A 17,149-nucleotide genomic window follows, 5' to 3' on the forward strand; every position below is an offset into this window, starting at 1 on the left:
CTCTCTCTCAAGGACATCATTCCCCCAGAGGCAAGAGTTCTTCCCTGGGGCTTCAGAACTCCTAGCTTCTGCTCAAAGGCTCAGAGCCAGGGAGGCGGGGAGGAAGGGGGGACAGCTCACCAAATCTGCCAGGCGAGGATGTGGTCCAATGTCAGGATTGCTAGATGAAATACTGGATGTCCAGTTCAGTTCTAATTTCAGATAAACAACAAAACAATTTCCAGTAACAGTATGTCTCAACGATTGCATGGGATGTAGTCATTCTTTAAAATAAAAAGTATTAATTGTTTATCTGAAATTGAAATTTAACTGAGTGTCCTGTATTTTAATTTGCTAAATCTGGCGACCCTTCAAAGTGACCAAGCTGGGATGTTACCCCAGTCTGATTCAGCTGTGGACCTCATTTTCCTCCCCTCCTGCAAAATCACCATGACCACATCAGGAACCTCCTGGGATGGTTATGAGAATTAAGAGAGCGGCTACTATAAAAATATTAGGAAGAGCAGGAATTTTGTTTGCCTTGATCTCAGCTGAACCCATTGCCTAGCGCTGCGTCTGCCACACAGGTGGATCACCAGAACTACTTCTTTTCATGAAATATCGCTGGTATTAGTTTTCAAAAAACGAACAAACAAAACAAAACACCACAAAAAACCCAAACACCATAAATCCATTTCAAGGAAACCTGGATCCAATATCCCAGACATGTCATGCTGGTCCCCAGCGGCCCATCACTTTGCCCCGCAGGTGGGGACTGTACCGGACTGAACCCTGTGCACCTGCGCACTCCACTCAATGAGAGGCGTTATGCGCAGGCCTGGGGGGCAAGGTGTGCGCATGCCCGGACCGAAAGTGTGGGAAAAGAGACCACCATCGCCAGGGAGGCTGTGAGGGCGGGAGGGCGGGCTGCGAGCTGCCGCGGGCGCTAGGGGGCTTCCTGCTCTTGGAGCTGTCCGTTCCTGTCGGCCCTCATGGCCTTTGCACCCATGGGGCCTGAGGCCTCGTTCTTCGCGGTTGTGGACCGGCACAAGGCTTCCCTGCTGGCCACCCTGAGCGGAGGCGGTGGGGAGCCGGCGGGCGGGGGGACGCGCCTGGCCTCGAGGTAGAAGGGCCCCCTCTGGGGCGCGCATGTTGGGAAGTTAGAGAGGAGCCGGCTTCCCAGCCAGGCTGGGGCGGGGTCTTGAGGCGCTCTGTAGGGACGTGGCTGGCGCTCCTTGCCGTCTCCCTGGTCTCGGGATGAGGAGGCCCCAGGAGCAACTCCCTTCGCCGGCCCCTCATGAACCCTGAGAAAGGTCCTTCCTCAGGGCGCTCTCTTCTCCGCTTTTAGCTTTTATTTTGGAACTCAAAAAGCCCGGTGAAAGACCTCGCCTCTGGTGACTTCTAGAATATTCCCCTTCTAGAATGTTCCAGGAGCATCCCCACAGCGAGGCTCGCCGGTTTCCTAAGATTCTCAGAGGTCAGGGAATTTAGGGCACAGTTTGGCTTTGTGTTTGTTTACAACACATTTTTTCTGGATACAATTTCAATGTAAAAAGCTTTCAGGATTTTGTGTGCGTGCGTGTGTGAAGAGAAAGAGGGAAGATGAATGTTGGGAGGTCTCACTCGGTCCGGGTTTTATCAAACTGAACAAGGAAGTGGCTGATAGTGAGACAACGATTTACTTGACTTGGAGAGAATGTACACACATTTTAAGTGATTTATTTAAAATCAGTTAAAGCAGTTGGCGGCTGGCGGGGTTGGTTAGAGGTGCTGAAGAGATGGATTACTGAGGTTCTCCAGCTACCCGGCTCGGAATTAGCTACAGAGAATGTGTTTATGTTATTGGCCATTCTTATTTAAAATGCTGTTGTTTTTTTTTTTTTTCCTGGATCTGCTTTTCTGGTTTATCAGCAAAATTTTTCAGCCTAAACAAATTACTGTCTTATTTTTAAGAAGACTAAGCCAACCACCAACAAAACAAAACACCACACACACAAAAAAGTGGAAAACCTACAAGCAAACCGATTTTTATAGAAGTAGTTAGTTTGAGGGAGAACTTATGAGGGTGAGGAAAGGAGGGAATGGAAGTCCCCTGTTTAAGCTTCAGATGCAAGTTAATCTAATTGTGTTTTCAAGTTTGTCACAGTGTTACCTTGCAACTTTTTTTTTTTTCAAACTGGAAAAATGAATGAGATCTTTCTTTGAGTCAGTTTGTATCGCTCCGTGTTAGAAAATACTGATTGTTTTAAGATTTGCTTTCTGATAACATGCATTTTCAAAGCAAGCTCTGAAGTTTCTGGGGGAATTAGGACATTCTACATTCTGCGCATTTTCTAGATTTAATTCGATTTCCCTTCTTAGGCAATACGCTAATGGTATTTATAACTGAACAACATTTTCTGAAGCTGATGGCTTGTGAAATGAAAAGTCAGCTCACAGAAGACTGGGCTAGGTCTTAATATTTTTCTGTGAAGTGCTGTAATGGTTGCCAAGTCTTTCCATGCTACGTAGTGATTAAACTTTTTTCTCTTTGTATCACTAAAATTCAAAAGGGCAGATTTAAGGCATGAGATCAATCAGGGCGATGTGCTACAATAAGAAGTATTTCTTTTGGAATATTTTTGCATTGCATTTTTGGGAAGGAAATTAAATTCAAAGCCAATATTACATCATTTTTAATTAAAACATTTATCAGTAGTATTTCAAGCCAACAAGTTTGAATTTGAGTAGGTTAATATGAAGAGATTAAAATACATTTATAAATCATATTGTCTAGTTATTAATGTCTAAAAGGGAGATATTACTTCAATTGGTAATTGAGAAGTAGAATTACAAGCAAATGAAATTTCTCTGCAAATAACCACTATAAATACGGTTGTTGTTTTAGTGCGATGCCCATGTCAAAATTTAGTGGGAGAGGTCAGTATGGAGGCGAATTACCTAGTCTTAAAAAACAACCAATGAAACTAAAACCTACTTTCCTATTGATCTGGGGAAATGTTACATAGTGTAAAGGTCTAATTTAGAATTAAGATTGAATCATAGTGTGTTTATTGTTTCAGTTCTGAGGTTCTTGCATCTATAGAAAGTGTTATCCAAGACATCATCACAAGTGTGGCAAGGAATGAAGCACCTGCATTCACAATAGACAACAGATCAAGCTGGGAAAATATAAAGTAGGTATTTTGCATTTTTTATTTTTAAATACAGTATCTATGTCATTATTTGAATTTATTTGAGTTAGAGTTCTAGTCTGATTTCATTCTTTTTACTGCTTTTACCCTGCCTAGAAGGATTTAAGGAAGTTTACAAAATACATACCTCATAAGCAGGTCATATAAACTAGAAGTGGGTGTGAAAGATAAGGCAAAGGGAAAACAATGCTAGGAAGAACAAACGAAGCTCCAGAAGAGGTTAGAATTCAAAATGCATATGATAAAGTCTTACAGTTCTGCTAAAAACAGGCTCCCAACTGGGATCTAAGCTAGAATGTCTAGCACTCAAAGGGGGGAAATATGACCAGTGGAATTCTGCAGAAATACTGCAAAAGCAAACCACTTGCTCAGGGGAGCTACAACCAATCCTGATACTGGAAGGAAAATAAATGTATCCGGAATACAGAACATATTTCAAAGCCTCTTTCTCCTGGTAGATCTCCCCCTGCTAAGTCATGTGTCCAAGAAGGTAAAATCAGCAAACAGTTTTGTCAAAGCCTCCAACCTGCTTGTATCTTTTGTGTTTTTCAGATGCTCAGCCTGTAGAATCTAAATAATGAAAAACACTACAGTAGTTCTCAGTAAGAGTTACAGAAACAGAATAAAAGTAATTTTGAGTCTCCTTAGTCACTAAGGCTTCTTTTGTGGTCAGTATAATTAATAAAAACTGTAAACTTTTGAATCATATTTTACATCATTTTGGAGAATGGATTTCATCAAGCCCTCAGGCAGCTAACACCTGACCTCTTTGCCTGGTGCCTTCTGCCACCTTTAGGACAGGCTTGGCAGTTCAACTTAACAACCTAATATAAATTATTTCATTTAATGTAATTTTGGAGGTAAATCAGAAATATATTTCAAAACTTGTTAAATTGAGGGAAATTAATAAATGAGTAAATATTAAAATGAGCAAAATGCTAATAAAATTATGAAATAAGTGAAAATAGTTTACATACCTAAAATGTCACACATTAGACACTAAATACACACACATACATGATACTCAAAGGTATTTAATTCACTTATTTTAAACACTTTATTTTAGTGCCTCTGTATGTCACAAAGCTAATTACCTAATTACCACCTGGAATTATCTAAGATTATAAATGAAGTTGTCCTAAAGCTTCAGTGGCTCTGTTGAGAAGAAATATGGATTTAGGTGATGCGCAGTAGAGCACATTAAGTGTACATTGTTTGGTGTTCAGAAGTTAATTCTTTTTTTATCTTATTGCCTTTCAACAAAATGACAGGTTTGAAGATTCTGTGGGTCTTCAGATGGTATCTCATTGTACCACGAGAAAAATCAAAAGTGATTCACCAAAATCAGTTAAAAATTTTGGTAAATTAATCTTTCTTAGCTTTTAGTAATAAAATAAATAAGTTTGGTTACTTTCTGGGTTTAATTGTTCCTAGTTGAATAATTTTAGTTGTTCTTTAATAGACCACCCTTACACCTGAAATAAAGTTACAGAATTTTTCATTGTCAGTAATCACGGAAGCAGATTATAAATCCAAAATAAATTTTCAAGGTACATGATTCAGTAGAAAAGTATTCTCTCAGTTTTGCTGTTCGGACAGCAATTTATTTGATCCTTTAGGAAATTATTATTCTGTACTCAGTGCTTTCTATTTTGGAAAGATAATTTTTTTAATGTTACGGAAAGTAACTGGGGGTAGTTGGAATCCTTGATAATGGTATGTTTTGAATTAATGAGAGAAATGATGAGTAACTTGTTTATTGTATCTTATTTTCCAGCCCTAATTCTTAAAATATTGTCCATGATTTATAAATTAGTACAGAGCAACACTTATGCAACCAAAAGGTAAATACTTGTTTTGGTAAATTACTCCTTTAAGATGCAACCCGAGAGTTAGTTTAGGTTAACTCCCATTATGGTTTGAAATGGTATATAAGACTAGACTATGGGTAATAAATTACTTTCTTTATATGTTGTATTTCATCCAATTAAAGTTTCCCACAAATAATACTTGTCATAGTCAAAGAGAATATGGCTAATTAAAAATATATATTTAACTTTCATAGAGACATATATTATACTGACAGCCAACTCTTTGGTAACCAGACTGTCGTGGACAATATTATCAATGACATTTCTTGTATGTTAAAAGTGCCGAGGATGAGTCTACATATAGTAAGTAGCATTTAATACTAAACACCTTATTTTAAGACAAAAGAGTTGTGTAAAATCATAATAGAAAAATGTAATCTGTGCTTTGTTTTGATACTATTTGATACTACATTTTTGTCATGAATTTAAATAATCAACTCTCAATATATTCCCTTGGATGAATGGACTAAAACAGGTGAATTACTAAATATTTTTTATTCCTAAGTATCCTTCCGTATTTTCTCCTTTACTTCCTAAATTCCAGTCTGAGCTGAAATACATGTAATCTGGCAGGTGAACATGAGGATTGATTCAGCCGTATAGAATATGTTAGTGAGGGGCACCTGGCTGGCTCAGTTGGTGGAGCATGCGACTCTTGATCTTGCGGTCATGAGTTCGAGCCCCACATTGGGTGTAGAGATTGCTTAAATAAATAAACTTAAAAAATATGTCAGTGAAAAAGTGTTCAAACATGGCTATTATTTTTTCAGTTATCTACATCGAAAGGTTTAATTGCTGGCAATTTAAGGTATATGGAGGAAGACGGCACCAGAGTGCACTGTACCTGTGGTTCCACAGTAAGTATATTAATGTCACCTGCTTTAACTCCCTTTCAGATCCTTTGTTTTTGAAATGTATTTTATTTCCTGCTTTCTTATGTAGTTTGGAGCTTAAGATGTTCAAATAAAACTGTAGGGTGAATAAGCGTATGCTTTAGGAGGTCCTCCGTTACACAGTTTTAAAATACGCCAGTTGTCAAAGGTCATATTAAAATAAACAAAGATATGCTTTCCTTTGAAAAATGTACTGTTGTCTTCAGGTAGAATGTAGCTTGGCTATTTTAGCATGGTTATTTATGTAATCTTGATACAGTTTCCTGGTTTGGAAATTGATCTGTTTAATTCTGAACTATTTGCTGGGCTTTGGCACCTGGAAAGCCCACAGCACTAATCTGCACAGCAGTCTGGAAATGAGCAAGACGACACCTGTGTGCTCTAGGATAGGAGGGCTTTAATTCAGCACTTTCTGCCGCTTAAGCCACATATCCACAAAGTTTCTGAGAGATTCTCACCTGCTAGGAAGTAGTTTGGGTGGCAAGTTTGTCTTCTTAGGAGTAAATCTGTTTCCTACTGTTTCTTTATTGAGGAATAAATCTCTGATGACTGATGTATTCAGAGAAAAATGAAAATATGGGATTTTTGTGATACATTTTTAAATGTGGTTATACTTGCTTATTTAAAATAAAAACTCTCTTGTTTTGTTAACTTAGGCCGTTGCTGTGCCATCTAATATTCAAGGAATTCAAAGTATCCTTTGAGTGGTAAAACTATTTAAGCTTGTAGAAGGTGCATTCGTTCATTATTTTGATAAACCAGGCCTTCATAATGTGTAACCATCAAGCTAGACCCTATGGTGGTCAAGATGAACACACATGGTTTCTGCCTTAGGGGCTCCCTGTCTAGTAGAAGAGACAGGTATCTAAATATGTGAATAGGTGTCTATGTATTTGAAGGCAAAAAAGAATATACTATATCTACAGCTGCTTTAGAATTGATTTATATGGCATCACTATTTAGTTGGTGATTAAATGGAAATATTCTTGTCTTCGAATTATCAGCCTTAACATCACAGATTTAATTACAGATGCGAAATTTCTATTAATTGTAGAAAAAGACGCGACATTTCAGCGACTCCTGGATGACAACTTTTGCAACAGAATGTCCCCTTGCATCATGGTTACGGTATTATATTATTTCCCTTTACTACAATGCCAAGACTAACATACTACTTTGGTGATTGGCAAGAGGGGTTTATAACATTATCTCTACAACTCACACAACGTTCTGTTATCAATATGGCACATCATTTGGGGTGAGGGAGTAAGAATTTCCAAGGCATTTATTTAAACATCCTCAAATCTGACTAAAATCAAGGTGGTGGTCCCAATTCTTTTTTTTTTTTTTAAGTTTATTAGAGACAGAGACAGAACACGAGCTGGGTGGAGGGGCAGAGGGAGAGGGAGAGGCAAGCTCCCTGGTAGGTGGAGAGCCTGATGTGGGGCTCGATCCCAGGACCCTGAGATCATGACCTGAGCCGAAGGCAGACGCTTAACCGACTGAGCCACCCAGGTGTCCCTGGTGGTCCCAATTCTTAAATACCAGTGATTTTCTAATGCCACAGTGAGTTTGCACAGGCTCTCAGAATCACCTACATGCCATTCTCCCATGGCTGCTCGTCTCATCTATAATATGGTAACACTGGAGCTGCTTTGTGTTCTGCCTCCCCCACAGGTTTGTAGATCAGGTAATTGCATGAATTCCATCAAAGGGAACCTGCTTTTCTGTACAGATATATACATGCATATATATCTGCACCAAGAATGGCAAAGAACACAGAAGCATACATTGAGATGCCACACGGGCAGCTACAGTCATCAGTGAGCAAAGGGTAGTAAGCTTCCTGCTACAGGGTCATGTGGGAGGAGTTGATAACACTGGAGTAATCAAGGACACCTGCCGAATGACGACTGACATGTGCGATGCTGCCTCTCATGTCCCTGTTGGTAGATTATGTCCGATTTTTATTATTTCTGCTTCTGCTGAAGTGTTTCCTTAGGATTATTATCCAGGACTGGGATAGTTGAGTCACAGTGACAAATGTAGGCGGGCTTTTTCACTCTGTTGTGTAGACTGTACATTTTTCACAGTCCACCCTAGTTTTCCACCTGAAATTTAAGGTGATCTAACTTTTCTAACTTTTAAATTGTTGGTAAGATAAGGAAAAGGTTTTGTCAGTTTCATTCTGCTGGAATTAAAATGCATAATTTCAATCTTGCTTTTAGGGAAAGGGGGTACCTGATCTGAACACAAGACTTTTGGTCAAGAAGCTATGGGATACATTTCACATTCCTGTTTTCGCTCTTGTCGATGCCGATCCGCATGGTGATTTGTCGTTGGATTATTTGAAGCCGTCGTCCTAACTAAATCCTATTCATCATACTTATAGTTGTGCTTTTCTGCTCTTAGAACACTTTCATAAATTATTTTAAAAGAAGATGGTTATCAGATTAAAATTAATGATTATAATCATTTGAGGCAATTTATTGCTCTTTTTGCCCCATTGAACTGAACCACAAGTTTTTTATTGGTAGTGTCTATGAAAATAAAAGTTGCAGGTGTTAGATAAAATGTGAGAGTGCACACCTGTGATGTACAAGGAGACTAACCATAGCCTTGACGTACAAGAGACCTAACCTGTGATGTGCAAGGAGACTAACCATAAAGGTGACTCTTTTCACAGGCATAGAAATAATGTGCATCTACAAGTATGGATCTAAGGTAAGTACAGAAAAGTATTTTTCCTTTTCCACTATTGAGATAGTTCATACTCATCAGAGTGATTGCTGCATTCACTCACCAGCCCTTAGTTAGCTGAGGACCCCCACGGTGTACCGGGGAGCTACTCTCCTAGTCTAGGGCCAATCTGTGTTAGTGGCTGTGATTCTAGCTTCCAGCATGACCACTGTGACCACAGATGACAGAGTGGGATTAGCTGTGGGCAAGAGACACTATTATCCTTCACTCTCCCAGTCTGCCGAAGTAACTGTGGGACCTCAGGGTAACAGCAAGGGCTGGTTGCCAAATAAACTCTGAAAATTATATATAACCTTGAATTCTGACATTGCGAATTCCCTTTATACCCACCGTAAGGAAAAATGAAAACATCACCAAATTTCACCACTAGAGTCTGTACATCAATGGTTCTGAGTAGGGTCCCAGACAAGCAGTGTTGGCATTACCCGGGAACTTGCTAGAAATGCACAGCTCAGTCCCCATCCAGGCCGCCTGAATTGGAATCTCTGGGCTTGAACCCCAAGTGATTCCGATGCATGGTAAAGTTTGGGCACCACTGGTATACACCTTGAGTGTTTCTGACAGATATGTTTGTATGACGTATATGTTCAGACGAAAGGGATGGTGAAGCAAGATGTTAAAATACAGAATCATGAACAACAATAAATGCAGGTCAGAGAGGTTCATTTGTAGTTTTAATTTATATAAAATCAAGACAGAAATCCTAGAGCAGTTTAAAACCTCACTGAAAGCCCAGGTTAGCAAAAGTCTCGGTGATTTTCTTAGTTCTGTGGGCTCAGGAAGTGTGCAGTCTTTTGTATTTATCCTTCTTAATAAGTAAAAAATGTGGCTGCAAAAACAAGTCTGCTGGTTTTCTGCAATTTAGCCTCACCTAATGTACGTTTGCTCTTTATTTTAGGCAATGTCTTTTGAGGCCCATAATCTCACAGTTCCAGCTATTAGATGGCTTGGTCTCCTCCCTTCCGATATTAAACGGTTAGATTAATCTTAGTTTTAGTAAAACTAGGATATTTAAAATGATGACTCATCATAATATTAACAATAAGCCGAAAAAGTGACTATATGGGAAAGCTCTTAATGTGTTTATATTGTCACTATGACTCAGGATTATAGAATTATGAATTAAATTCATCGATGTTTCTGTTTCAATTACAAAAATGCTTGAATGAATTTGGTTAACTGAACTTTCAGCTAGAAAATGGTTTTTGTTTTACCTTTATGGTTAAAAGATTTTGTAATATTTTTATTTTTTAATTTTTTAAGATTTTGTAATATTTTTATACTCCAAAAGTATGACATTGAATCTAGTTAAGTGGTAATCATTGACAACATCGTTTGCCATATGAATCAATTTTACCATAGATTTAAAATTTTAATTTCATAAAAAAAATCTCATTTTAAGATTACTTAACATTTGGGAACGTAAATTTTGTCAAGTTTAACATACATGTTCATTATAGAAAAAGTTCCATTATGTAACAAGATAAAAATCACCTACTGATGAACAGCTTTACCACTGTAGATTATTATTACACTCTGTGCATAGCCATAACTTTTTCACAAAAATGGGATCATACTTTGTTACTTTGTAATCTGCTTCTCTCACACAACACAATGAAATCACTTTTCTGTACCCATGACCTCATTTTAGTGTCTTCTATTACTGAGTTCCAATTCTGGATGTACCAGTGTTTATTCAGCCAGTGCCTCATAGTCAGACATTTGGGTGGTTTCCAAATCTCTGATAAATAGTGCTTTGATGGTCCCTCCTGTAACTAAATCTTCGCCCACATCTTTAATTAGTCCCTTAGTCCCCAAGGCTGAATTCCCAGAATTGCTGGGTCAAAGGGTATGCACATTTTTAAGATTTTGACTGCCCTCCTGATAGGTTAATTATTTTGTTTTCCCTGGAGAGTGAGAGCCCACCTGTCCCTCAGCATGGGACATGATCACTTTTATTCATCTCTGCTAATGTGATATTTAAAAATATTTTATTGTTTAATTGGCCAGTATGAATGAACTTACATGTGTTTATTGGGTTTCTTTAAGCAAGGAGCAAACCCTGGTACCTGGTCCTTGTTTCCTAAATTTGGAACGTGAACAGGTTTTGGGTGATTGCCACTTCTTAACAAAATGAGGGCATAAGAGAAAACATTTAGTTTTTGATTTTTGAGTATTTACACTCTAGTGGATCAAAGTTTTGTTCCATTTGGTGTATGTGTCATGGTCAAAATCTCTTGGGGGTGATCTGTTTGTATGAAGAGCTTTCCTAACACAAATTCAGGATAAATGATCTGATAATTATTAAGGTGGAGGGCTTGAAGAAACTCCAGCTGCATCTCATAAATTCCATCAGTGCCCTCAAAGCCACTCCAAATAAATGGACAATGAAATGTTTAAGAAGTGTGATAGCTACACAAACACAGCTTCACGGGAAATCCTCTAGCTCCCTGCCTCAACTTTTAATCAAATTGTCACCCTATCTGGTAGCTGCCACTGGCAAATGGTCATAATTGTGGGGACATTGAAAAAGACTATTTGAAACTAGAGCTCTCCTGGGAAATCCAGGATTTGTGACTTCAAAAAAGTAGTCTATACCATAAATCCTGGACCTTTGCTGTCCTGTTTTTAAAACACACACCAAGAAAAAATTACAATTCACTTTTTTTAAAACTTAAAACTAGATAGGGGTGTGTGTATGTGTGCACACACGTGTGCTTAAGTGAAAATAAGTTAGAAACAGACTAACTTCCTTCGCCCTGAAAGTTCTCAATGAATTACAAAGAATGAAGTGCTCAGTGGAACCTGAGATCCCACAGTGACTTTTGCTGCTGGCCACGCATATTCTACAGCTCACTGCTTCGAGGCCGTGGCGCTCTGGGAGCCACGGTGGTGTCCATACACTTGATGGAGTGCTATTAGCATTGTGTTTAATACCAGTGTCTGTGTTCTTCTTGTCATTGTCCTGTGAGTATGACGGGAAGGAAAACAACAATTTAGAACGGACGTCCACTATGAACTTGAATCCTTGCTGATCTAGGACATCTCCCAAATTCTGGCTTTAAAAGAGGGATCTGTACTAATTTGCTTATCTGTTATTTCTGAGTTTCTTGACATAGTATAATAAATACAAATAAAGATGTGACCTTTAAGTTATAGGAGCACTCTGTTTTTGCTGATTTTTTTCATGTATTTTTTCTAGGTTAAATATACCTAGAGATACTTTAATTCCACTGACAAAACGGGACCAGATGAAACTTGACAGTGTCCTGAAAAGACCTTATATTACTTGCCAACCATTTTGGAGAAAAGAAGTATGTTTCTTTCTAAAATTCAAGTGTTGTATGTTTTATTGCCTTTAACTTTCATAGTGGCTATTCACATAATATTCTGTAAATATCCTCCTTGAAATTTTATATAACCAACAACTAATGTGAGTGGTGTTTGGCAGTAAATGGTTGTTGAAACACTGAATTACGAATGCTAATAGATAAGATCAGATGGATGGAGCTGACCTATTTTTATCCTCATCATAGTTCTCTACCCATCATCCATGGCTGTATCATAGTTTATGGGCGGGGGTGGGGGAGAAAGAAAATAAAGAAATTACATAAACACACCAGCCCATTCCTGGTTATCAGAGATACCCATACTGGGTATTCTTCTAACATTTTTTTCTGTAACAGCTCTGGAATGTTTTGGCTGACCTAAAAGCTATTGCCCATGGCTTCTGAGAATAAAACAAGCCTAGATTTACTAGGTTTGAGTCAAGAGATCTGTAGCACAGGCCTTGGTCACAGCTGTACTTTACTTTTATTGACAGATGGAAATAATGGCAGACTCTAAAGTGAAGGCAGAAATTCAAGCTTTGACCTTCCTGTCATCAGATTATCTTTCCAGAGTGTACCTACCTAACAAATTAAAATTTGGAGGGTGGATATAAAAATGTATCAGAATAGATCTTGTGATTGCAAGAGGTTTTTCATTGGTTTTATTTTCAGTAGTAGATACTGTCATGGAAAGAACATATATTCTTAATTCTGTAGAGGTAAAATAATTTTCCACTAATCATATTATTTGCCAAAACAATTTTCTTTAGAAGACTTTATCCTTCTCTGTGGAGACTGAGTTCTATCCTATGTTCTAAAGTAACTTATAAAAGAGTATACATTATTTTGACTTCTAAATTTTATTTGAAAAAATATTGTAAAAATGCCGTCAAAGTCTGCAAAAATATTTAATTTCTACAATATAACTAATGTTAAGGCATGAAGCATCTTTTAGTATCAAAACTAATAATAACCTAAATTTGAGAAGTTGCAAATGAATTAGAGTGTCTAGCATTTCCTTTTTAGTTGCTTTCTTTTTTGCTTTCATGGTGTAGGGGTCACACCCCATTCATTCACTTGTGAAAGTAGTAAAATTTATTATGAATAAATATTTGGGTTGATGCAGTCTGAAGCACTTAATTTTGTTTCTGAGTATGCTTTTTATTATTAACAATTTATTTGTAAATTTCCCCACGGTTTTATCCATTCTCACCCCACATCAAGTCCCCTGACTTCCCCTCTAGTCCATGTTTATGAAACACGTTCAAGATTTACAGAAGCCTCAAATTTTAATAAAGTCTTTCTGTAATAGTAAAGATTCAATCGTCTCCCCTCATAACCCTCTCTGAATTTTTCCAGAGATGAGTTTTATGACTTTGTTCTGTACTTTCAGCAAATGTTTAACTGCACTGAAGTTACTTGTAATTGTAAGCAAGAATATGTATTTAGAGGAGAACAGAATTGTTGGTGAGTTATTTTATCAAAATAGATGTTAGGAATAGTGGGTCCCATTTCTGAGAACTTACCTGTGCCAGTCACTGCTTACACATTATCTTAACTCTCCCAAGGGCCCTGGCAGGTCTGTAATTACATCTGTAGTTTACAGGTGAAAACACGGGGGATGTTGCTTGTCCAAAGCCACGTCGCTGGAACGGGGCAGAGTGGGGACAGTAACACTGTCTACCTCAAGAGCAGGACCAGCTACTGAATATGTGGGGCCAGTGCACAATGTAAGTGTAGGGTCCTCGTTCAAAAATTATTAAGAATTTCAAGATATTAGCAGAGAATTAAAGCATGCACTGGGGGCTCTTCTTTGCATGGGGCCTGGCGTGACTGCACCCATGAAGCTGGCCTTACACAAGAGGTTCTGGTAAACATTAAGTAAGGTCATATAATAAGAAAAGAAAATACTTGTATAGCACCTATTATGTGCCACATATTTTTCTGGGTGTTTTGAACATTAATTTCATCTTCACAGAAACTCTGTGAGCTAGGGACTTTTCTTACTCATCCCCACTTTACAGATAAGACAACAAAGGTACAGAGCTGCTCAGGAGCTTTTCCCAAGGTCACATAACTACTAAGCAGTGGAGCTGGGACTTACCCCCAGAGCCTGGCTCCACGGCTCCTGCTTTAATAACCACAACACTGGTACACGTGAAATGCGTGACGTGTGGCTGAGGGGGCGCACTGTTCCGGAAACGTCTACAACTCTTACTGTTGGCTAGTGGTCAAAACAGGTCCTCCTGATACCAAGCCTGCAATGTCAACAATTCTGTTATTTCCCCTTGGTCACGTCAGAAAACCAAATATTTCATTTTGAGAATATTCTGTGAGACTATCAGTTTGACTTGTGAGACTATCCCAAATTGTAAAGACATTTTTGTAAGTCACAGTGTTTCTTTGAATTTATACCTTTCTTCCTTCCTTAACATCTAATGTCACTGAACTTTGACAAGTTCTGTGAAGGAGAACATCACTAACCTAGAAACGCTTGGTCAAGCTGCAAGATGTCTGGATTAGGACATACTATTAAAATGGAGAGCAATGAAAAATCTACAGTAGTCATTAAAACTTGAAAATACATAAAAATTTTTTGAAAAGAAATTTGAGAGGGGATTGCAGATACATTCAGTTTAGATAATTACATTCATTTCCAGTTTATGATGGAAACTTCCTTAAAATAATTTTCATTTATTTGGGAAAAGGAAATGGGAGAGCAAAATGCACTGTTTTGGCTTTGCTACCTATCTTTGATGCAGATGAAAACCTAACATTAGTAGCTATTGGGAACCATCTAGAATTCTAATTCTCAAGAGTTATTTCTAAAAAGGATTACTGTAAAATAGATGACTATTTAACATGGCAACTGACAACAGATATCCCCTCTACCATCATCTACTGGGTTTATTTTTAATATTTTCATAATTTTAATTAAGAAAGAACAATGGTATTGGAATTGTTTGTAATGAAAGTGAATAAAACCTGATGCAACAAAAAGATGTTCAGAGAATCTTATTTTTTTTCCTTAAGAGCTCATAATCACCCTCATAAAATAAAAGCTCTTGTAATATCCCCAGGTTTCTGGGAAATTTAACTGTCATCATTGATGGTGCTAAGTGATTTGAGAAGTCATGATTTCATGGAGAAAAAAACACATATTGCAGTTTCTACAAAATAGGCAAAAACATAACAGGATTTCATCTATGACTTCCTTTAACTGGAGCATCATGGTTGAACTTTTTGACAGAGGTATCTGCTTACTGGTGCTGAAAAGAACGGATGCTAAGAACGGACGCTGTCAAAGCTAAACCACATACACATGTGCACTAAAAAATATTTGCTGCGGAGTGTTTTTGTAGCAAGTATTGAGAAATATTACTTCTGTTTGGACTTGGGTTCACCTTTGAAAGTCTATATCCCCAAGGAAACAATCCTGCAAACACAAGCCAAAGGCTCCCTCTGCTGGCAGAAGCTCTATTGTTCTCTCAGATCCTCCTGCTATTTTGGGGGGTATTTCTTTTTCTTCCACTTTTTTTTTTTAGAATTATTTATTTATTTATTTAGAGAGAGAGAGAGCAGAGGTAGGGGCAGAGGGAGAGAGGGAATCCTGAAGCAGGCTCTCTGCTGAGTGTGCAGCTCGACATGGGGCTTGATCCCAGGACCCCCAGGCTTGAGCAGAAATCCAGAGTCGGACACTTAACTGATTGAGCCACCCAGGCTCTCCTGGGTGGATATTTCTTTAAAATATTTTCAAGTCATTGTTCTAAGGAATGGGGTAGAAGAGTCTGAGACATGGCAAAAGAAGTTGGGTAAAACCATGAGAATTCCTGTGTGAGACTGAGTACTACTAGAAAAAATCCATTCTGGGGGCGCCTGGGTGGCTCAGTTGGTTAAGCGACTGCCTACGGTTCAGGTCATGATCCTGGAGTCCTGGGATCGAGTCCCACATCGGGCTCCCTGCTCGGCGGGGAGTCTGCTTCTCCCTCTGACCCTCTTCCCTCTTGTGTTCTCTCTCATTCTCTCTCTCTCTCAAATAAATACATAAAATCTTTAAAAAAAAAAAAAAAGAAAAAATCCATTCTGTATCATCAGCTTTGGATGCCTCCAAGTCCTTGTAAAGCTACACTTCGTGTTTGCTTCTTGGCAACCATGCTCTTTATAAAAACTTAACATATTAGAGCTTTTTAATTAGGGCGCCTGGGTGGCTCAGTCGGTTAAGTGTCTGCCTTCGGCTCAGGTCATGGGCCCGGCGTCCTGGGATCGAGTCCCACATTGGGCTCCCTGCCCAGTGGGGATCCTGCTTCTCCCTCTGCCTCTGTCCCTCCCCCAGCTCATGCTCTCTCTTCCTCTCAAATAAAGTCTTTTTAAAAAAAAGAATTTTTTAATTAAAGTTTCAAAATTAAAAATCACTTTAAGTGAAAAGGAATTGATACTAAGCTTACAAGCATATTTAGTTTGTATTCACCTAGAAATGGAATGTAAATATTGCCTTGGGTAAAAATTGCAGAAGTGTTCGCCAATGCGAATGATAGCCATAACTGAAATTTAATTTTAATTATTTTTTTGAGAATTTTTTCCTGTACTTTATGGCTCAATAATTCTACCCACGCATACAGATCATTTTGAGTCCCCTTCTTGTTTCTAGAGGGAAGAAGTGAGGTGACTTGCTGCAGTCTGCCATCTGGGGAGGTGTGGAGTCAGATTGTGGGGCCAGGCGGCTTGCATCCCAGTTCCCCTTCTACTCACTGCCTCTGTGACTGGGACAGGTTACAACCTGGCCTTGATTTTGTCAACTGTAAGATGGAAATAACAACAATAATAATGCCCCCATAGAGTCATTGTGAGGATTAAATGAGATAATTCATGTAAAGTGTTTGAGTAACTCTGTTCAGAAAAAGTCAAGGGGTGTTAGCTGTTGTTACATTTGGGTGCGCATTCTGCTGCTCTTCTTCCCCTGATGGTATATGCAAAAGGAGCTCATCAGTTATTTGTCCCTAGATGGCAGAAAGATTCTTTTAAAGTATGCTGAATAACCAGTACTATATGAGAATCTGTATCATAATAGAGGTTTCTGGAATATTCCTCAGGCATGGAAAATATAATTCAACAAATACTGATTT

At 38.4% G+C, this 17,149-nt stretch overlaps 1 protein-coding gene across 2 annotated transcripts; it reads left to right on the plus strand.

Moving 5' to 3' along the window:
• The first annotated feature begins 971 nt into the window (after nucleotides 1-971).
• On the plus strand, nucleotides 972-12,640 carry SPO11 (SPO11 initiator of meiotic double strand breaks). 2 transcript variants are annotated; one of them, XM_028089190.2, is made up of 13 exons: nucleotides 972-1,102; nucleotides 3,042-3,155; nucleotides 4,445-4,533; nucleotides 4,951-5,017; nucleotides 5,239-5,347; nucleotides 5,815-5,901; nucleotides 6,594-6,630; nucleotides 6,956-7,065; nucleotides 8,166-8,265; nucleotides 8,624-8,661; nucleotides 9,596-9,672; nucleotides 11,900-12,011; nucleotides 12,521-12,640. In XM_028089190.2, the coding sequence occupies exons 1-13, from the start codon at nucleotides 972-974 to the stop codon at nucleotides 12,638-12,640; spliced, it is 1,191 nt and encodes a 396-aa protein (XP_027944991.1). The 2 variants fall into 2 exon arrangements, with proteins under 2 accessions (XP_027944991.1, XP_027944992.1); XM_028089191.2 differs by lacking the exon at nucleotides 3,042-3,155.
• Nucleotides 12,641-17,149: the final 4,509 nt, after the last annotated feature.

The sequence above is a fragment of the Eumetopias jubatus genome, unplaced genomic scaffold (assembly GCF_037043125.1).
Source record: "Eumetopias jubatus isolate StellerSeaLion01/CBP00866 unplaced genomic scaffold, mEumJub1_p1.0 scaffold_9, whole genome shotgun sequence".
NCBI lineage: Eukaryota > Metazoa > Chordata > Mammalia > Carnivora > Otariidae > Eumetopias > Eumetopias jubatus.

Coding starts and splice junctions, on each gene's coding strand:
- SPO11 (XM_028089190.2), top strand. CDS start 972: ATGGCCTTTGCACCCATGGGGCCTGAGGCCTCGTTCTTCGCGGTTGTG. Junction 1,103..3,041: donor GGGACGCGCCTGGCCTCGAG/GTAGAAGGGCCC, acceptor TTATTGTTTCAG/TTCTGAGGTTCTTGCATCTA. Junction 6,631..6,955: donor TAATATTCAAGGAATTCAAA/GTATCCTTTGAG, acceptor TTAACATCACAG/ATTTAATTACAGATGCGAAA.